At 33.6% G+C, this 22,551-nt stretch overlaps 3 protein-coding genes across 3 annotated transcripts; 1 reads left to right on the plus strand and 2 right to left on the minus strand.

The window, feature by feature from the left end:
* The first annotated feature begins 563 nt into the window (after positions 1–563).
* On the plus strand, positions 564–3,342 carry LOC145093017 (aspartic proteinase 36-like). Its single transcript, XM_079031054.1, has 10 exons — positions 564–1,033; positions 1,152–1,281; positions 1,364–1,614; positions 1,695–1,922; positions 1,988–2,153; positions 2,235–2,308; positions 2,409–2,505; positions 2,611–2,677; positions 2,759–2,830; positions 2,954–3,342. Exons 1-10 carry the CDS (start codon positions 753–755, stop codon positions 3,151–3,153), a joined length of 1,566 nt encoding a protein of 521 aa, XP_078887180.1. The 5' UTR covers positions 564–752; the 3' UTR covers positions 3,154–3,342.
* A 5,483-nt stretch (positions 3,343–8,825) lies between these two features.
* Positions 8,826–11,680, minus strand: LOC145093023 (aspartic proteinase 36-like). The gene is made up of 10 exons (XM_079031064.1): positions 11,243–11,680; positions 10,830–10,959; positions 10,504–10,754; positions 10,196–10,423; positions 9,935–10,100; positions 9,755–9,828; positions 9,573–9,669; positions 9,398–9,464; positions 9,227–9,298; positions 8,826–9,103 (listed from the first exon to the last, which is right to left on the minus strand). The coding sequence occupies exons 1-10, from the start codon at positions 11,512–11,514 to the stop codon at positions 8,943–8,945; spliced, it is 1,518 nt and encodes a 505-aa protein (XP_078887190.1). The 5' UTR covers positions 11,515–11,680; the 3' UTR covers positions 8,826–8,942.
* A 6,561-nt stretch (positions 11,681–18,241) lies between these two features.
* Positions 18,242–21,264, minus strand: LOC145093035 (aspartic proteinase 36-like). Its single transcript, XM_079031075.1, has 10 exons — positions 20,718–21,264; positions 20,292–20,421; positions 19,965–20,215; positions 19,657–19,884; positions 19,388–19,553; positions 19,208–19,281; positions 19,027–19,123; positions 18,849–18,915; positions 18,677–18,748; positions 18,242–18,533 (listed from the first exon to the last, which is right to left on the minus strand). Exons 1-10 carry the CDS (start codon positions 20,984–20,986, stop codon positions 18,373–18,375), a joined length of 1,515 nt encoding a protein of 504 aa, XP_078887201.1. The 5' UTR covers positions 20,987–21,264; the 3' UTR covers positions 18,242–18,372.
* Between the last annotated feature and the right edge of the window lie 1,287 nt (positions 21,265–22,551).

Raw genomic sequence — 22,551 nt, forward strand, 5'->3', positions numbered from 1 at the left:
AGTACCCTCCAAGAACACGAACAGAAGAACGAAGAGAGACAGAGGGAGAAGCAGAAGAGTTGAGAGAAGAAGAAGTCCTGATTGGGCGTTGTCATTCGTCTTCTCCACCACAAACCACCACGAAAATACACGACTACGGTAGGCCGGGATGGTGTGCATGAACAACGCTCGTGGCCACACAGACAACGAACCTCTTCGGCGTTGGTATACGAGAAGACCTAACAAATTTCAATGTATAACAAATTTCAATGGTAAACCTTTTATTATTTCTATTGGTCAATACAATTTTATTTTTAACATAAATACCATTAGTATATAGTTATATACAACCACACTCCATCAATACGTAAAGTTTTGCAAAAATTATAAAAGCTTATATGACGTATAAACACACTTTTTTTTACCATTAGCAAAAAATAACATCAATGTAGCCTAATAACACTGAATCTACTAAACCTAAATTAATTCAGTGAATTTTTAAATAATCATTTAAAATTCAGAATTTCAATTTTAAGAGGAAAAAAACTACCGTATGATATAAAGAACTCAATTCAAAAGGATTGAATTTGATCTTTAACACAAAATTTCTCTCAAACAAAGAATCAACCCCTCCTTGATTTTGTCCCCGTCATTCTCTTCTCTTCAATAAACACCCGTTTTATACAAACAGACACCTTCATCGAGTCGATCTTGCATTTTACTCAGTCTGAAACTACTGAATACAGGGAAAGAAAGAGAAAGAGAGAAAAGGAATGCGGGGGTTTTTTCTTGCCGGAATGCCGGTGACGTCGACCATTGCCGGCGCTGCTGTCGCCGTATTGTTGCAGACAGCTTTCGTCCTTTGTGCGTTTCCCACCATTCTTAAGTTGGAGAGAGCTTTTCCGACGAATCATCTTGTTGAATTGAATGAACTTAGATACAAAGATAGTTTCAGGCACCCAAGAATCTTGCAGCAGCAGCACCAGCAGTCTTCTTCTGCTGCAAGTGTTGTTGTTTTCCCTGTTCAAGGAACTTATGATCCTTATCGTGTTGGGTAATTTCTTGATTCATTTTCTCTTGAGTTCTTGAGCTTTTTTGTAAACTGCAATTACATTCTTCGATTTATAGTATAATGTTTGTAATCTAGATCATCAATTCCAATAACTTTGTAGGCTTTATTTTACAAGAGTTCAATTGGGTTCTCCTCCAAAGGAATATTACGTACAAATCGACACCGGAAGTGATGTATTGTGGGTCAGTTGCAGTTCATGCGACGGTTGCCCTAGATCCAGTGGGCTCGAAGTACTATTTTAACCATTTCTTATTACTAATCTCATTCTCGATTTTCGAATACCATTTTTATATTCTCTTCTTCTATCAACAGATTCCAATTCAGTTCTATGATCCTTCAACATCATCAACAGCTTCTCTGATATCTTGCTCAGATCGACGTTGTTCTTTAGGAACTCAATCATCTGATTCCGGCTGTTCCAATTCCAATCATCAATGCAGTTACACATTCCAGTATGGAGATGGTAGCGGGACGTCAGGGTATTACGTTTCCGATCTAATCCATCTTGATACGATCGTCGGCGATTCAAAACCATCAAACGCTTCAGCATCCATCGTATTCGGGTAATTCATCCCCAATCCATTAACCCCTTTAATTTTTCATTAAAAAAAACCCTAATTGACTTGGCAAGTTCATGAACCAGATGTAGCACATCCCAAACTGGGGATTTAACCAAACCCGATAGAGCCATTGACGGAATCTTTGGATTCGGTCAACAAGGACTCTCTGTAATCGCGCAGCTTTCTTCACAAGGGATAGCTCCAGATGCTTTCTCTCATTGTCTCGTCGGAAACGGTGGTGGTGGTGGGATTTTGGTTCTAGGTCAGATAATCGAGCCAACCATGGTGTATACTCCATTAATCCAGTCACAGTAAGTTCTCTTTCGCTATCTCTTATCATTAAACATTACAAATGCTAACATGCGCATCCATGCAGACCACATTACAACATAGATCTGTTAAGCATTTCTGTGAACGGACAACCATTGTCAATCGATCCGTCATTGTTTGCAACATCAGGGAATCGAGGGGGGACGATAATCGATTGTGGAACTACTCTTTCATACCTCGCGGAAGAAGCTTATGATCCTTTCGTCGATGCTGTAAGTTGAAATTGGAGAAAAATTTGTCAAATTCATCGTCACTTTCATCTAAACAACTACTTCCGACTTCCGTTCATGCAGATTACACAGTCTGTTTCACAATTCGTCCGGCCAATTACCTCAAAGGGCGATCAGTGTTACGTAATTTCCTCAAGGTTTTCTTCATCAATCAACTACCCATAACCTACATTTCCTTTAATCTATGTTTTACATTGCGATGAACGTAACATGGAAAACCTTTTGATAATATTTCAGTACGCCGGAGATATTTCCGACTGTAAGCTTGAATTTCGCCGGCGGTGCTTCGATGATTTTAAGACCCCAAGATTACCTTCTTCAACAGAACTCGGTGGTAAGTTCTAGATTCATATCTAACACTTTAAATTATACAGAAATTGGGATTATGTGAACGATTATAATCTTGAAAAGTAGCAAAATAATGATCTCGTTTCTATAGGGTGGGGCTTCACTGTGGTGCATAGGGTTTCAGAAAATTCGTGGACAGGGAATTACCATTCTAGGAGGTATATATAATAAACAAAAATGTCAAAAAAAAGATTACTTTTTCATGGTTTTTAACTTGTATTGTTATTAATTTGATGCAGATCTTGTTTTAAAAGATAGGATTGTTGTTTATGATCTTGGTGGTCAACGGATTGGTTGGGCGAATTACGATTGTAAGTTTCTCAATCATATGAACAAAATGTCAAAAATTTGATTTTTCGAATGCTCCACATTCTAATTTGACTTTTGAAAGTCAAATTTTGATGGGTTTTGGTTTCGATTGTTGATGTTATTAGGTACGTCATCTGTAAATGTGTCGACGAGTTCAAGTGGTGGAAGAAGTGAATATGTGAATGCTGGTCAGATCGGTGGTAGTAGTAGTGGTAGTTCATTACAAAATCATCCTTACAAATTGATCTTAATTGTAGTGGCTTTAGTAATTGCGTTTTTTTTTCCTAGTAAAATTATACATGTGCATCGCTATAGGTTACTTTGAATTGAGATTTGTACATGTACGAGCTTATTTGTACATTGTAAAGTCTACTTGTATATATACAACTCGTATATATGTTTTTTTGTTGCATTGGTGATGGGTCCAAGTAGAATTTGTAGGTGTGAAATTTGAATTTGAATTGATTGTAGACTCTAAGGTATTATTAAGTGAAAATGTCATTTTAACCCTAAATTTTTCATTTGTTTTAAAAGGCATTCAATTATTATTATTATTATTATTATTATTATTATTTTTGCATTAAAAAGTAGGGATGAGCAAAGGAACTGATCCGGCTGGAACTGAACTTGGTGGAAAATAGGAACCGAACCGGAACGTCGGTTCTATCGATTCTTGCCGTGTCTTCAAATGTCGGAACTGGTCCTCAAGAAATAGTAAAATCTGGTTCTACCGGTTCCTGGTTCCAAAAATCCACAAAAATATCGTCTCGGTCCCGGCCCGACCGGTTCCATCGGGTTCTGGTTCCGGTACCGGTTCTGGCCGGTTCCCCGGTCTATATGCTCATCCCTAAAAAGGAATGAAGTAGAATGTGATCGGTTGAAAATGTCACTTGACCCCTTATAAGAGGTTACGATGCCAAGTTAGATGATGAGATGTTACAGTGGAATCTAGATCCCGAAATTCTTGTATATTTTGGTATTTCAGTCTGAAATTGAGAGAGAAATTTGCTAGTCCACTAAAAGCTTCGGGGAATTTCAAATACCAACATTATAATGGACATGAACTCAAATAACCCAAAAGATGTAAAAAATGGTGGCCATTTAAGAAAAAAAGACATTACCCTTCTTAATTCCTTAATCGGTAAAACAAAATTCTTTCTAGTCGAACCTCATCCGATCAAAAATTGAGGAACATAGAATGGTATCAACTAAATTGAAGTTGTAAGAATTGAAACATTTACCTTCGAGATCGCTTAGCTGTCTATCTACACCATGGTTTTGGGTGGTTTACAACTGTCACCAACATTTTAATTCAAACCCTCAAGTTGACTTGTGTAAGTCAAACAATATGTTTTACTATACTCACTGTTATCGACGATAGAACGTATGAATATAGATGTAGTTGATATGAGTAGTTGATCTTTGAGGGAATAAGTGACTGAAACATCGTCGAACGGGGAATTGATGACAGAGCAAAGTGTTTCGAGGAAGCGAGCTAGGGTGTTTTCTATTTCTGTATCGAATTCCGGCAAGGAAAGAACGATATGAAGTAATCTTTAAGGAATACAATGAGGTGCAACTTGAGGTTGAGTAGGAGATCTTTGCGGAAGATGGAGGATAGACAACGGTCGATGAATGAAGACAATGAGTTAATTAAAAAAAATTAAATATAGAAGTCTAAATATTTAAAAACTTTGGATTTATAAGAAAATAAGAAAAATAATGAATTATTAAAATTAATTTTTCTTTTAATTTTAAATAAATAAACAAAATAAACTAATGAACTTTAATTTAGGAATTTTATATAAAAAGGTAAGTCCCTTAATGAAATTGATATTCATTTATTACTATATTTATTCTAATTATTACATTAAAGTATTATGTGAAATTTATTAAAATAGAAAAACCTACAAAATGATATTTGGAGAAGAAATTAATTCAAAATAACCAAAAAATGACATTTGTCAAATTGAACGAGCTTGTGACATATGGCAAGAAAAAACCTTCATTTATTAGAGTAGATTGTTTTTGTCTTATCAGTTTGAGAAAACGGATGTTTTGTGATATTGGTTTGGTTTTGTTTACCCTTAATTTTTTTTAAAAAAATAAAAATTATAATGACTTTTGGGACGTTACACAATATCACGGGTCAAATATCTCGTGACTGTGTTGACCGAGAAGATGAATATCATGACATTAGATTAGCTTGTTATTGGGTCCAAAAGGGGTTCGTTTATACTAAGGGCGTTCTTAGTTTAGTTGTTGTCATCTAGCCGAGTCCCCGAAGAGGTTGGCAATGAAGGTATCATAGCGGGTTAGACACAATTGGTTCGGAGCTAGTGCCGCTCCCCTTGTGAGCTCATGGCAAGGAGAAACCAATTGTCATGCGTAATCTGGGAAGGCTACTCTCGACGTTTTACGGGGACCTCGAGACGTCACACGGGCAAGAAGTAGTGTCAAATTTGAGTCTGTGATATCAAGCTTTTAAAAAGGGGACATAAGTTGTCTTGAGTCATTGGGTGGGTCATGTCGATCTTTTGCTAAAAATTTTAAATCGATTTAATTTGGTAAGCGTCATGATTGTTCATATTATTTTTTATAGTTTAACAGGGGATATTTATAAAACTATCAACTTTTGAATTTAATATTTGAGAAAATAATCAATTTTATTTTTTAGAAATTACACAACTTTTCCAAATGAGGCATTCTAAACTACTTTATGTCAAATAAAAAGTATTTTTCAAACAAAATAATAAGACTTAACATTTCAGATTTCAAACAGTAAAAAACTATTCCAAAATTTGATTAACATTTCCGAAATTTTGAAAAAATATGTTTTTTTTTACTAAAATCTAACAAAAATGTAAAGAAACATAACAAATAGAAAGTATATACTATACATGGGATTAAATGTATCATTTTGTTGAAGATAATAATGTTAGACACTTCGAAATAAAAATTTCGACATAAGTAGAGAGTTTTTTGTGCAAATAAGAAAAAAATATATATATATATTACATATTTTTGATCGGGCCTGAATGACCTCATTTAGGATAACATGGTCATTTTTGTAAAATACAAAAAACTTGGTTATTGATTGAAATTTTCATTCATAATGGTAAATTTTATTAATATCCCTAAATATTATCTTTGTGATTTTAGATAACATTTATATGTAGAATAGGAATGGGAGGAGCAACTCTCATTCAACTACTATAAAAACAGACTCTTGTTCTAACACTCAGGCAATCTTTCTAAAATGGGGTAATTTACAAGGATGGTCTCTCTGCTTTAGGGTAATTTGTGTGTTTAGTCTCTAACAATTTTTTTTTAATCGGACCATCCCTATTTTATATTTTTGTTGCACGCTTGGTCCCTGTCCAAGATAAAAAGACTATATTCCCCCTAATAAATATTTTCTAATATTCTTTTATTATTTTCATATTATTAATATATTAAAAAAAATTTATTCAAAAATGCCCTAAAAGCCTAATCACGACGTGAACTCTTCCCCCTTCTTCTTCACTCCGTCTCTTCTTCCACCTGCATCTAAACTTAAACTGACGAAATCACCTCCATATTCACCATCGACTATCGATTATTGATTTTTCTCCACAATCCACTTATCCTTCTCATTCTCGATATATACCACTAACATCGAAGAACAACCTGTAACCCTCCTTCTTTTTTGCCTTTTACCCAACGTCGGTCTCGTACGCAGCCACCACCATCCACCCTTCATCCTTCTCCCTTTTCACGGCTGTTTGCATCTCTCCCTTGGTCGTTACATCCTAATTTTTGTTTTCAATGAGCCTCGATTACAAGTCAAGAAAAAAAAATACAATTCATACACACCCTGTTTGAAGGAGAGCCACAAAACAGTCGTTAGCGATTTTGAAATCGATGTTATCAAGACATTGATTGTTGTTTCAGAAACCCCATATGTTTTTTGGTTTTTGTTTTATAGATCGATGGTCGGTTCCTTACGATTGATTTTGATTTGATTTTGGAACCGGGATTTCAAAATTGTTTGTAAACCCATATCATAGAAATAAGTTGTTGTTCATCCTTGTTACGAAAAAACTCACCAACGTCTCTCCATTTTTCTGATCGTCACTCTGGTTGCAACCTCCTGACCCTGTTACTAGATTTCAAGTGTTATTATGGTTTGGTTTTGCGCTCTGATTTCACGTTTTATTCTAGGTCGGTTTCAAGCTTTGTTTTCAGGTTTATTTTGATTTTCAAGTATGATTTTCAACTTTGTCTTTGATTTTATTTTGATTTGGAGTCTGTGGTGGTTGTTGGTGGTGTCTATGGCGGATTCTGGGGTTTCTGGTGGTGTATACAATCCTGTACTAGGATATGGGTGGCGGTGATTATAATTCTTGTTGAATCTTTAAATAGGAAGGGAAGATGGTCATGTTGAGTTTCATAGGAGATAAAGGAAAAGGGAAAATGGATATGCAGCTCGCCGGTGAAGATGGAGGGATGAGAGAGTCAACGGTGAGAGCTAATTATGGATATGATGCAGGTTACATCGTTAGAAGGTGCAAGAGGGGAGTAAAATGAGTGATTTTTGGTGGTGGGACCCATATGAACTTTTTCAATATTTTTTGAATTACAAAAAACTATAATAAATACGAAAATAAAATTATAAGGTTAACACTGTCTCTTTATGTCTAATAGGGACTAGAGACGCAACGAAAACTTGTAGTAGGGATTGTCCGAGTTAAAAATGTTGTTAGGGACTAAGCACGCAGATTACCCTAAACCACAGGGACCATCCGTGTAATTTACCCTTCTAAAATGTGCGTGGTGGACCCACTAGCTCTTTGTCATCCACGAGCTTTAAGTGTTTCTTTCTAATTCATTGCGAGATGAATGTAAGAACTAAGAAGATGATCTTGATGGAGGTTGCTTCTTTTATAGTAAAGCGTGTGAATAAGTTGTTCACCATAGCTGTATATCCACTTACCACAACTGACTACAATAATACAATCCATGCTAGAACACAACAAAGGTAAAGAGTATAACTTTATAAAGGAAATGACAAAAACAACCACCTTACGTTATTTTTCTTTTTTAAATCATTATTCCATAACTAGTGATCCCATCTAATCTTCATAGTTAGCTAAAACTCACTTCTTTACTAATGTTAGCCAACCCTTGAAAAATCAAAACCCTACTTCTCCACCATGACATTATCCATATGATTATATATAATTGCATTAAATTTGTACATCCACAACACATAAGAGAGTCTCAAGTGGTGATAAGCATTACTAAACATGTAGTTCTTCTCTCTCTCTCTCTCTCTATATATATATATATATATATATATATATATATATATATATATACTTAGGTTATTTTGTTTTCATTATCTATTGTGTGCATGTATATATATATATATATATATATATATATATATATAGACTTAGGTTATTTTGTTTTCATTATATATATATATATATATATATATATATATATATATATATATATATATAGACTTAGGTTATTTTGTTTTCATTATCTTAGGTTATTTTGTTTTCATTATATATATATATATATATATATATATATATATATATATATATATATAGACTTAGGTTATTTTGTTTTCATTATCTATTGTGTGCATGTATAATTGATTCAGGACCAATCATTTTAGTTATTTTAAGAAAGTAATTAATGCATATTAAATGTTCAAAATATAATGGATATTAATTACATCTTCAACATTTAATATGCATTAATTACTTTTCTTAAAATAACTAAAATGATTGGTCCAGAATCAATCATACATGCACACAATAGATAGTGAAAACATTTGAACCTAACTCTCTCTCTCTCTCTCTATATATATATATATATATATATATATATATATATATATATATATATATATATATATATATATATATATATATATATATACACGACACACGAGTACAACATTCAAGTTGTACATATACATGTATAAATCTTGGCTCCAATTAATCTATTTCCCGTGGCATAAAATAATATAACACTAAACACTTTATTTTTTTCCCAATATACATATAAAAAATAACCACCCTAGAAAACCTCTAACAACTTTTGCTCAAATATTCATTATGAAAAAACAAAAAGTACAAATAATTGTAACACAACAACCATCAATATCATCTTCTTACATTCATCTTGCAATGAATTACTACCACCAATTTGACCAGCATTCACATGCTCGTTTCTTCCACCACTTGACATAGTCGACACATTTACAAGCATCGAACCTAATAACATAATTATCGACTATAAATAATAATCCGTCATATTTGACTTTTCAAAGTCAAATCATAATTATCGACTATTTCTTTTTTATGGAAAAAAAAAATTGATGTTATAAGATTACTTACAGTCATAATTAGCCCAACCAATTCGCTGACCCCCAAGATCATAAACAATAATCTTGTCTTTTAAAACAAGATCTACATTGTTCATAATGTAATTAATAATAATTCAAATTTTTTAAAAAAAATACACAAAAAATAATCTTGATTGTGCCATTTTTGCTAAATTTCTTTTACCTCCTAGAATGGTGATTCCTTGAACTTGACTTTTCTGAAACCCTATGCACCATACTGAAGCCCCATCCTACAGAGAATATCATAAACTAATTTTTAAGATATAATCTTATTTTATTTCTAGTATCAAATCGCATTTTTTATTTAAATTAATAAAATGTAGAATTTAATGATTTACCACAGAGTTCTGTTGTAGAAGATAATCCTGGGGTCTTAAAATCATGGAAGCACTACCAGCAAAGTTGAAGCTAACTGTGGGAAATATCTCAGGCGTACTGAAATATTATTTATATTATTAAATAAAAAATTCATGAAAAAATTAATATGGGATTTTGGTAATTTTGAGAAATGAAGAAAAACCTTGAGGCGACTATATAACATTGACTTCCTTTGAATCTAAGAGGTTGAACAAATTGTAAAACAGACTGTGTAATCTGCAACAATGGTAAAAGTAAAATCCTTTCATTTCAATAAGGAGTTCAAGATTCAAAGTGAAAACGAATTTTGATGATCTTGACGATTTCACCCTTTTGAACTTACGGCATCCACGAAAGGATCATAAGCTTCTTCTGTAAGGTATGCGAGGGTAGTTCCGGAATCAATTATGGTTCCTCCACGACTGCTTGATGTGGCAAACATCGAAGGATCAATGGCTAATGTTTGTCCATTTACAGAGATGCTCAACAGATTTATGTTGTAATGTGGCCTGGATGATGATGATGATGAATTTGGATCATTTAAAGATAATCAAGTTTTGATTTTAATTGATATCTTCTCGAAATTACATGAAAGAGAACTTACTGTGACGCGATTAATGGAGTATACACCATGTTGGGCTCGATTATTTGACCAAGAACCAGTATACCACCGCCGGCGCCGTTTCCGACGAGACAATGGGAGAATGCATTTGGGGATATCCCTTGTGAAGATAGTTGCGCTATTACAGATAATCCTTGTTGCCCGAATCCGAAAATTCCATCTACTGCTCCATTGGAGTTGGTTAAATCTCCAGTTTGAGATGTGCTACAACTGTTTCGTAAGTTTGAGAAGTTAATTAGGGTTCTTATGATGAAAATTTGAAGAGGGTAACGGATTAGGCGAGAAGTTACCCGAATACAATAGATGCGGAAGCGTTTGATGGTATTGAATTCCCGACGATTGTCTCGAGATGGATTAGATCAGATACGTAATAACCAGATGTCCCACTGCCATCTCCGTAATGGAATGTGTAACTGCACTGGTTATTGGAACCGGAACAGCTGGAATCGTAAGATTGGGTTCCGAGAAGACATCGTTGGTCTGAACCAGAGATTAAAGAAGCTGTTGATGAGGTTGAAGGGTCATATAACTGTATTGGGATCTGTTGATCGGAAAAGATAATATACAAATCGTATTCGAAAATGAGATTGATGATAAGAAATGGTGAATAACATACTTGAAGTCCACTGGATTTAGGGCAACCTTTGCATGAACTGCAACTCACCCACAATACATCACTTCCGGTGTCGATTTGAACGTAATATTGCTTCGGAGGAGAACCCAAATGAAGCTTTGTGTAGTAAAGCCTACATGGTGAATGGAATTTAGTCATTTACAAATGAAACTGAAGAACGTAATACGTAGTAATCAGGAAGAACAAGATAGGAGTTTACAGAAAGCCCAAAACTCAAGAAGCAAAGTAATAATCTTTTGCTTTTGGTTTCCAATTGAGGCAACTAATGATAATGAAAACAACACAGCTTGAATACAACGCAACCAAAATTTGGAAAGTTTCAACCGAATATTGAAGATATACACTTCTGTAATTCGATTAATTGTCAGATAAAATAGAGTAAATCAAGGATTTACCCAGCACGATTGGGATCATAGGTTCCTTGAACAGGAAAACTAACAACACTTGCTACAGAAGACTGCTGCTGCTGCAAGATTCTAGGGTGCCTGAAACTATCTCTAACTCTGAGCTCATTCAAATCAACAAGATGGTTCGTCGGAAAAGCTCTCTCCAACGTAAGAGTCGTGGGAAACCCAGAAAGAACAAATGCCGCCTGTAATAAAATGGCGACGGCGGTGCCGGTTATGATCAACTTCACCGGACTTCCGGCAAGAAAATATGCCCGCATTCCTTCTCTCTTCTCTTGCTTTCCCTGAATTCAGTACTTTTACCGAATAACTAAAATGCAACAGCGACACTACCAAGTTGTCGAGTTGTATACATCGGGTATTTATGAAAGATCGAAGAGGGTATGAGGGGGGCAGAAATGAAGGAAGAAATGTGGAGATATAGATTTTTTTTATGAAGATTTTGAAAAAGGATTGCGTTGGAGGTATGCATGAAGTTATCATTTGTCCTTGATATATATCAACAAAAGCCCTTCAAATATAATTTTAACAAGTTCAGTCCTTCGTTTAGTTCTTGTAAAATTTTTCTCTAAACACCACATTACGAGGAAATGATTTTGCTTATCGCCCACTTATGCACCCTAACGTCATGTGGATTCGCCTTTGGGTTGGAGCTTAAGGTTTCTAAACAAAAAAATTATATCATTGTATTTTGGGTAGTTACATTTGCTGTGTGTTGAAAGCCAAGATATCCAAACGGATCAGGGGTATGCTAAAGGCCAATGGGGTGGGTCAGCTTTATGTTCAAGGCTAGAGGGCGAGCCAACTTTGTGTTGTAGGTCATTGTGTATATGCATTGTATGTATATTAAAATATGTGGTATTTTGAAGAATTCACCACATTTTGATTTATAGTAGTGGATTTACATGTTTAAGGTATTTCATGATCGAAGGAATGCAAAAATGTGACCATACACATTATTCAATAGCCTTGGGATTTATGATTTTTTATGACACATTTGTTTGTCTTATGAGTTTGAAAAAACAAATGTTTTATGATATTGCTTTTATGGAAATGGTTTTGTTTATGCTTTTATATATATATATATATATATATATATATATATATATATATATATATATATATATATATATATATATATAGATAGATAGATAGATAGATAGATAGATAGATAGATAGATAGAGAGAGAGCTAGATTCAAATATGGATTGATATCTATTGTGCGGACGTATGAACAATGTTATTCTGTGACAATGACAAAGAAAATATGTTGTTTGATAATGTGAATACGTTCACTCTTACATAACTATTGTCATTATCACACATTCTCAACAATTAAATCGTCTATAAGGTTATTATAGATTTTTTTTATTACTCACATTCTGTCAGAATGTTGTCAGGGTTTATTGAGTCGTATTATGTAAGAATGAAATGAGTGTAAAACGATGTGTGAGAACAAAAATGAATAAGATTTAGTGAGAATGAATGGAAATGACAATAATTGTTTGAGGTTGAACGTATTCACATTACTAAACAACTTATTCTTTTAATAATTCTCATAGAATAATATTGTCCACACGTCTATACAATAGTTGTCTATCCACATTATAACCTAACCCTATATATATATATATATATATATATATATATATATATATATATATATCATGGATTTTGGAGACAGGATTTGGACGGGTCATGTGGATCTTTTGCTCAAAATTCAAGCAGAGTTAATTTGATAGGCAATATGAATGTTTGTCTTATTTTTTAAGATCAATAGGGGATATTTATAAAACTATCAACTTTTGAATGTATTATTTGAGAAATTAATCAATTTTGTTTTTTAGAAAATACTCAAACTTTTCCAAATGAGACATTCTCAACTACCTTATGCCAAATTAAAAATATTTTCTCACATACAAATACATTTCAAACTAATGTTTCGGATTTCAAACCGTAAAAAAAATCTATTCCGAATTTAAAGAACAAATCCAAAATTTGATTAACATTTCTGGAATTTCAAAAAAAAATTCTTTGTTTTTTTACTAAAATCTAACAAAAATGTAAAGAACAATAGGAAGTGTGTGTATATATATATATATATATATATATATATATATATATATATATATATATACACACACACGATACGTAGGATTAAAAGGTGTCATGTTATTATAAATGATGATATTAGACGCTTCAAAAATGGGCATTTCGTACAAAATTAGAGAGTATTTGGTGCAAATAAGAAAAAAATACATATTATATATTTTTGATCGGTTTGGAGTGACCTCATTTAAGATGACATGGTCATTTTTGTATAATACAAAAAACTTGGTTATTTGATTAAAATCTTCATTCATAATGGTCTATTTCATTAATATCCCTAAAAATTATCTTTGTAATTTTAGATAACATTCATATGTGCAATGAGAGGAGCAACTCTCACGTGACTACTATAAAAACGGACTCTTCTTCTAATACTCACTCTAAGAATCTTTCTAGAATGCACATAGTCCCGGTAGTTCTTTACCTTCTAGGAGCTTTAAGTGCTTCTTTCTAACTCTTTGTTTTTGGATGCGTGATGCACTACACGATCAATGGAGGTTATTTCTTTTATAGTAACATCATAGTTGTATATCCACTCAATGTGTTTATCGTAGGGGAAAGAAGATCTTGTCATCATGGGAACGTGCTTGTTTCCACAAATGGCTTCAATAATAGGCTAGAACACAACAAAGGTAAAGAGAGTAAATTTATAATGGAAATGAAAAAAACAACCACATTACGTTATTTTTCTCTATTAAATCATTATTCCATAAGTAGTGGATCCCATCTAATCTTGATAGTAAGCTAAGCCCCACTTATTTACTAATGTCAGCCAGCCTTTGGAAATTGAAAACCCTACTTCTTCACTATGACATTACCCATGTGATTATATATAATTGCATTAAAATTGTACATCCAAAACGCACAAGAGTTTCAAGTCATGATAAGCATTATAGAACATTCATTTCCTCTGTATATATACGAGTACAACATTCAAGTTGTACATATACATGTAAGAAACTCGGTTCCAATTAGTCTATTTCCCGTGGCATAAAATAACTAAACACTTCATTTTCTTTCCAATATACATACAATAGAATAACCACCCTAGAAAACCTCTTAACAACTTTTGCTCAAATCTTCACTATGAAAAAAACAGAAGTAAAAATAATTGCAACACAACTATCATCAAGATCATCTTTTTACATTCATCACGCAATGAACTACTACCACCAATTCGACCAGCATTCACGTACTCGTTTCTTCCACCACTTGACATATTAGACACAATTGCAGGCATCAAACCTAAGAAAATAAATGAAACAAGATTATAAATTTATAATAAATAATAATCCATCCATATTTGACTTTTCAAAGTCAAATCATAATTATCGACTATTCTTTCTTTAAGAAAAAAAAATTGATGTTGTAAGATCACTTACAGTCGTAATTGGCCCAACAAATTAGCTGAAGACCCAGATCTTAAAAAATAATCTTGTCTTTTAAAACAAGATCTGCATCGTTCATAATGTAAAATTGTAATAATTAAAGTTTTTTATAAAAAAAACTAAAAATGTAATCTTGATTATAGCCATTTTTGCTAATTTTACCATCCAAAATGGTGGTTCCTTGACCTCGAGTTTTCTGACACCATATTGAAGCCCTAGTCTAGTCTATATAGAGAATATCATAAACTAATTTTCAAGATATAATTTTATTTTGTTTTAAGTATTAAATAGCATTTTTTATTTAAAATAATAAAATGTAGAATTTAGTGATTTACCAGAGTTCTGTTGTTGAAGATAATCTCGGGGTCTTAAAATAAGCTTACTATGAGAAATAAAATAGTATTTATATTATTAAAATAAAAAATTCATGAAAAAATTTATGTGGGATTTTTGTAATTTTGGAAAATGAAGAAAACCTTGAGGCAACTATATAACATTGACTTCCTTTGGATACAAGAGGTTGAACACATTGTGAAACATTCTGTGTAATCTGCAGCAATGGTAAAAGTAAAATCCTTTAATTTCAACAAGAATTTCAAGGTTCGGAGTGGAAATAAATTTTGATGATTTCGACGATTTCACCCTTGTGAACTTATGGCGTCCATGAAAGGATCATAAGCTTCTTTTGTATGTTGCTATGTCAGTTGGAAAGTAGACGGTATTGGTAATCATCGAGCGAATGTCGTAGGAGTTATATGTGTTGGAATCCTAAGTCGAGTAGGACTTGGAGACCAAGTAATAGCAACTTAGTTTTTAGGAAATCATAAACAAGTAGGTTTCTAGTTTCCTAATTGTAATCTAATTACAAGTCGGTAGTTAGGAGTATATATACACATGGTTTTAGGTCGAGTTATGATCATTGGAAAACATTGTAATATTGTGAGTTTTGAGAGAGTTTCTCATATAATCAAAGAGTTATTTTGATTAAAACAATCGTGTTTACATATTCCAATCTTTAATATGTAGTCAAATAAGATAGCATGAATCTAGGCCTTATGGCATGTTCGTTGTTTGGTTGTGGCTCTAGGGTGGGATCGTTTGTTCGACTACCTATCTTATTCTTGGGTCATTGGGTGTGTATAATTATGCATTCATCTAGTGGTTTCCAAAAATAACATAGAGTATTGTATGAGTTCTTCATATGTTCAACATGGTTGTGTAGTTGTATGGTGTATCCAAGTAAGTAGACTAGTTTGGACATTTTCTTGTGCTGTTGGATTGCTATGGATTCTCATTTTATTTGTATATCAATATATTTTGGGTGAGTTGAGGGCATACATGCTATATGCTAAAGGCCAAGATACCCAGACAGACCAGTTGTATGATGAATGCACGGACCATCTTTATGTTGAAGGCCACAGACATACCAACTTTGTGTTGTAAGCCATTGTGTGTATGCATTGCGTATATATAATGACATCTGGTATGTTGAGGAATTCACCAAGCTTTAGCTTACAATTGTAGATTTAAATGTTTCAAGCACTTTAGATGATTGAGGAAAGAAGAAGGTGTGATTATACACATTCTTCAACGACTGTGGGATTTATGATTTTGTTTTGATGATATATTGCTTTATGTCTTATGAGTTTGAAAAAGCAAGTGTTTTGTGATATTGGTTTTTATGGGAATGGTTTTGTTTACCCTTAAATTTAATATATATATATATATATATATATATATATCATGGCTTTTGGGAGGTTACACAATATCACATATCAAATAACTCGTGACGGTGTTGACCGAGAAGACAAATATCATGACATTAGATTAACTTGTTATTTGGTTAAAAAAGGGGGGCGTTTAGACTAAGGGCGTTCTTAGTTTAGTCGTTTTCATCTAGCTGAGTCCCAAACACTTTGGCAATGAAGGGATAATAGCGGGTTAGACACAATTAGTCGGGAGCTAGTGTCGCTTCCCTTGTGAGTTGATGGCAGAGAGAAACCAATCGTTATGCGTAATCTGGGAGGGCTTCTCTCGAGGTTTTATGGGGGACCTCGAGACGCCACAATGGCAAGAAGTAGTGCTAAACTTGAGTATGTGATATCAAGCTTTAAGAAGGGGACATAAGTTGTTTGGACGGGTCATGTCGATCTTTTGCTCAAAATTTTAAACCTATTTAATCTGATTGGCGTTATGATTGTTCATATTAATTTTTATAGATCAGCAGGGGATGTTTATAAAACTATCAACTTTTGAATTTAATACATGAGAAAATAATCAATTTTGTTTTTTACAAAATACACAACTTTTCCAAATGGGGCGTTCTAAACTATTTTATGTCAAATTAAAAATATTTTTCTAAAAAAAATACAAACTAACGTTCCAGATTTCAAACAGTAAAAAACTATTCCATAATTTAATGAACAAGTCCAAAATTTGATCAATATTTCTGGAATTTAAAAAAACTCTGTTTTTTTTAACTAAAATCTAACAAAAATGTAAAGACAAAACAAATAGGAAGTATATACTATATATGGGATTAAATGTATCATTTTGTTGAAAATAGTGATATTAGACACTTTGAAATAAATATTTCGGACATAAGTATAAAGTTTTTTTTTTGGTGCAAATAAGAAAAAAATACACTATATATATATTTTTTTATCCGGAATGACCTCATTTAGGATAACATGGTCATTTTGTAAAATACAAAAAACTTGGTTATTAATTAAAACCTTCATTCATAATGATTAATTTTATTAATATCCCTAAATATTATCTTTGTGATTTTAGATAACATATACATATACAATGGGAATGGGTGGAGCAAATCTCATTCAACTACTATAAAAATACTCTTATTCTAACACTCACTTTGGAAATCTTTCTAAGATGTGTGTGGACCCGATAGTTCTTTGTCATCCACAAGCTTTTAGTGCTTCTTTCTAATTCATTGCAAGATGAATGTAAGAACTAAGAAGATGATCTTGATGGAGGTCGCTTCTTTTATAGTAAAGCGTGTGAATAAGTTGTTCATCATAGCTATATATCCACTTAATGCGTTTATTGTAGGGGAAGAACAACTTATCATCATGGGTACCCGCTTGTTGCCACAAATGGCTTCAATAATACAAGCTAGAACACAACAAAGGTAAAAAGTGTAACTTTATAATGGAAATGACAAAAACAACCACGTTACTTTATTTTTCTCTTTTAAATCATTATTCCATAACTAGTGGATCTCATTTAATCTTTATAGTTAGCTAAACCCCACTTCTTTTACTAATATCAGTCGCCCTTGAAAAATGAAAACCTTACTTCCTCACTATGGCATTACCCATGTGATTACTGATTATATATAATTGCATTAAAATTATACATCCACAACACAAAAGTCTCAAGTGATGATAAGCATTATATTATTGAACATGCAGTTCCTCTATATATATATGAGTACAACATTCAAGTTGTACATATACATGTATAAATCTTGGTTCCAATTAGTCTATTTCCCATGGCATAAAATAATTTAACAATAAACACTTCATTTTTTTTCCCAATATACATATAAAAGAATAAACCACCCTAGAAAACCTCTAACAACTTTTGCTCAAATTTTCATTATGAAAAAACAAAAAATACAAATAATTGTAACACAACAACCATGAATATCATCTTCTTACATTCATCTTGCAATGAATTACTACTACCAATTTGACCAGCATTCACATACTCACTTCTTCCACCACTTGACATAGTCGACACATTTACAGACATCGAACCTAACAACATAAATAAAACAAGATTACAAATTTCAAATTTGTAATAAATAATAATCCATCAGTATTTGACTTTTCAAAGTCAAATAATAATTATCCACTATTTCATTTTTAAAGATAAAAATTAATGTTATAAGATTACTTACAATCGTAATTAGCCCAACCAATTCGCTGACCACCAAGATCATAAACAATAATCTTGTCTTTTAAAACAAGATCTGCATTGTTCATAATGTAATTAATAATAATTCAAATTTTTTTAAAAAAAATACACAAAAAATAATCTTGATTATGCCATTTTTGCTAAATTTCTTTTACCTCCTAAAATGGTGATTCCTTGACCTCGAGTTTTCTGAAACCCTATGCACCATACTGAAGCCCCAGCCTACAAAGAATATCATAAAGTAATTTTCAACATATAATCTTATTTTGTTTTTAGTATCAAATCACATTTTTTTTTATTTAAATTAATAAAATGTAGAATTTAGTGATTTACCACAGAGTTCTGTTGTAAAAGATAATCCTGGGGTCTTAAAAGCATCGAAGCACTACCAGCAAAGTTCAAGCTAACTGTGGGAAATATCTCAGGCGAACTGAGATTATTTATATTATTAAAATAAAAAATTCGTGAAAAAATTAATCTGGGATTTTGGTAATTTTGGAAAATGAAGAAAAACCTTGAGGCGACGATATAACATTGACTTCCTTTGGATACAAGAGGTTGAACTGATTGTGAAACAGACTGTGTAATCTGCAACAATGGTAAAAGTAAAATCCTTTCATTTCAACAATGAGTTCAAGATTCAAAGTGAAAACGAATTTTGATGATTTTGACGATTTCACCCTTTTGAACTTACGGCATCCACGAAAGGATCATAAGCTTCTTCTGTAAGGTATGCGAGGGTAGTTCCGGAATCAATTATGGTTCCTCCTCGACTGCTTGATGTGGCAAACATCGAAGGATCAATGGCTAATGTTTGTCCATTTACAGAGATGCTCAACAGATTTATGTTGTAATGTGGCCTGGATGATGATGATGAATTTGGATCCTTTAAAGATAATCAAGTTTTGATTTTTTATTTAATTTTATTGATAGATTATCGAAATTCCATGAAAGAGAACTTACTGTGACGCGATTAATGGAGTATACACCATGTTGGGCTCGATTATTTGACCAAGAACCAGAATACCACCGCCGGCGCCGTTTCCGACGAGACAATGGGAGAATGCATTTGGGGATATCCCTTGTGAAGATAGTTGCGCTATTACAGATAATCCTTGTTGACCGAATCCGAAAATTCCATCAACTGCTCGATCGGATTTGGTTAAATCTCCGGTTTGAGATGTGCTACAACTGTTTCGTAAGTTTGAGAAGTTAATTAGGGTTCTTATGAAGAAAATTTGAAGGGGGTGACGGATTAGGCGAGAAGTTACCCGAATACGATAGATGCGGAAGCGTTTGATGTTACTGAATTTCCGACAACTGTCTCGAGATTGATTAGATCTGATACGTAATAGCCGGATGTTCCACTGCCATCTCCGTATTGGAATGTGTAGCTGCACTGGTTATTGGAACTGGAACAGCTGGAATCGGAAGATTGGGTTCCGAGAAGACATCGTTGGTCTGAACAAGAGATTAAAGAAGCTGTTGATGAGGCTGAAGGGTCATAGAACTGAATTGGGATCTGTTGATTGGAAAAGATAAAGATAAAAATAGTATTCGAGAATGAGATTTGTGATAAGAAATGGTGAAAAACATACTTGAAGTCCACTGGATTTAGGGCAACCGTTGCATGAACTGCAACTCACCCACAATACATCACTTCCGGTGTCGATTTGAACGTAATATTGCTTCGGAGGAGAACCCAAATGAAGCTTTGTGTAGTAAAGCCTACATGGTGAATGGAATTTAGTCATTTACAGATGAAATTGAAGAAGGTAATACATAGTAATCAGGAAGAACAAGAACAAGAACAAGATAGGAGTTTACAGGAAGCCCAAAAATTCAAGAAGCAAAGTGAGAATCTTTTGCTTTTGGTTTTCAATTGAGGCAACTAACGATTATGAAAACAACACAGCTTGAATACACAGCAACCTAATTTTTTAGAATTTCAACCGAATATTAAAGATATACACTTCTGTAATTCGATTAATTGTCAGATAAAATAGAGTGAATCAAGGAATTACCCAACACGATAGGGATCATATGTTCCTTGAACTTGGAAATTAACAACACTTGCTACAGAAGACTGCTGCTGCAAGATTCTAGGGTGCCTGAAACTATCTCTAACTCTGAGTTGATTCAATTCAACAAGATGGTTCGTCGGAAAAGCTCTCTCCAACGTAAGAGTCGTGGGAAACCCAGAAAGAACAAATGCCGCCTGTAATAAAATGGCGATGGCGGTGCCGGTTATGATCAACTTCACCGGATTTCCGGCAAGAAAATATGCCCGCATTCCTTCTCTCTTCTCTCCCACTTGCTTTCCCTGAATTCAGTACTTTTACCGAATAACTAAAATGCAACAGCGACCCGACCAAGTTGTCGAGTTGTATACATCGGGTATTTATGAAAGATCGAAGAGGGGGGCAGAAATGAAGGAGGGATTGATTCTTTGTTGGAGAGAATTTGAGGAGGTGTGGAGATATAGATTTTTTTAGAAGATTTTGAAAAAGATTGCGTTGGAGGCATGAATGCTTCTAACCCAATCCAATCACTTTCGTTCTCTAATAAAGTAATGAATGAAGTTATCATTTGCCCTTAATATATATCAACAAAAGCCCTTCAAGTATAATTTTAACAAGTTTGGTCCTTCCTTAGTTCTTGTAAATTTTTTCCCTAAACACCACAATATGAGGAAATGATTTTGCTTATCGCCCATTTATGCACATAACGTCGTGTGGAGTCGCCTTCGGGTTGGAGTTAATGGTAGATTCCGTTCTAAGTTGGTAGTCATGAGCAAGCTTAGTAACATTAATAAGAAATTCTGGAACATTTGCGTTTCAAGTATCTTCCTTTTTGCCCTTAACTTAAAAATTCTTGCATTTTGGTCCCAAGCCAAGTACATTGGGCGTACGCTAGGAGTACGTTGAGTGTACTTGCTCGATGGTTTGGTCACAGGGGCACCCACCTACGTGGGGTGTATGTGGAGGTACGCAATGCGTATGATCACTAGGGGCAAACCCTAATTTTTAGGGTTTGTGCCATATTTAAACACCTTAAGTTGCTCATGTACTTTCTTACAACCAGTCCCCACTTCTCCAAACCCTAAGAACGAAACCTTAATTGTCATTTGAGTGTTTTAAGCTTGGAAGTGAACTTTGAAGGTGTATTTGGTGATCTTGAAGGAAGAAGAACTCTTGGAAGTTGCATTGGTGTGGCTAAAGTTTGTGGACCTAGAATCATCTCCAACTTGGAAAGATCTTGGAGGTATAAACTTTTTAACTTGATTGTTCTTTTGATAAGATCTAGTTAGGGTTTCTTATTATGCTTTTTAAGTCATATATGAGAGTATGAGCTACTCCAGAAGCTATGGATGGTAGATCTTAGCATTTTTGAGGTCCCTTGTGCAAAAACAAAAAAAATGCAATCTTGATGTGTTATACTGGACCATGCATGAGTTAGGGTTCTTATTATGGGCTTTATTGAGTATTAGGTCCCATTAAGACATGCAAAGAAGTAAAGTTGCCAAGTTTACGTATTAAGACATCATTTAGGGTCAGATCTGAGAATTAGACTTAGTGGCTTAACAGATTAAGCACTTAATGGTGAGTTTGGGATCGTTCCTTGTGAACAGTATCTCTGCTTTGGTATTGTTTGATTCGGGGGCTACCCGATCCTTTGTATCTCTTGCGTTTAACAAGAGGTTTGTCGATGCTCTAGGGGAGTTGGATTGTCCATTAGAGGTTGAGATTGTGGATGATAGTCATGTATGAGTATCTAGGGTTCATCGGGGTTGTGTCTTAGAGTTGTTCAACGAGTGAAATCCGATTGGTTTGGTTCATATTCCCCCTACATGAGAGC

The sequence above is a fragment of the Lactuca serriola genome, chromosome 1 (genome assembly GCF_051521515.1).
Source record: "Lactuca serriola cultivar US96UC23 chromosome 1, Lser_US96UC23_V15, whole genome shotgun sequence".
NCBI classification, from domain to species: domain Eukaryota; kingdom Viridiplantae; phylum Streptophyta; class Magnoliopsida; order Asterales; family Asteraceae; genus Lactuca; species Lactuca serriola.

Bases quoted from the DNA above. Each gene is read 5' to 3' on its own strand.
- LOC145093023 (XM_079031064.1), bottom strand. From the start codon at position 11,514: ATGCGGGCATATTTTCTTGCCGGAAGTCCGGTGAAGTTGATCATAACC. The intron at 9,829-9,934 runs GTAAGTTCAAAA...CCATTGTTGCAG, and splicing joins ATGATCCTTTCGTGGATGCC to ATTACACAGTCTGTTTTACA. The intron at 9,670-9,754 runs GTTTTTCTTCAT...ATAATATTTCAG, and splicing joins TGTTATATAGTCGCCTCAAG to TACGCCTGAGATATTTCCCA.
- LOC145093017 (XM_079031054.1), top strand. From the start codon at position 753: ATGCGGGGGTTTTTTCTTGCCGGAATGCCGGTGACGTCGACCATTGCC. The intron at 1,034-1,151 runs GTAATTTCTTGA...ATAACTTTGTAG, and splicing joins TATGATCCTTATCGTGTTGG to GCTTTATTTTACAAGAGTTC. The intron at 2,678-2,758 runs GTATATATAATA...AATTTGATGCAG, and splicing joins GGGAATTACCATTCTAGGAG to ATCTTGTTTTAAAAGATAGG.
- LOC145093035 (XM_079031075.1), bottom strand. From the start codon at position 20,986: ATGCGGGCATATTTTCTTGCCGGAAATCCGGTGAAGTTGATCATAACC. The intron at 20,422-20,717 runs GTAATTCCTTGA...TTCACCATGTAG, and splicing joins TATGATCCCTATCGTGTTGG to GCTTTACTACACAAAGCTTC. The intron at 20,216-20,291 runs GTATGTTTTTCA...TCCAATCAACAG, and splicing joins CTAAATCCAGTGGACTTCAA to ATCCCAATTCAGTTCTATGA.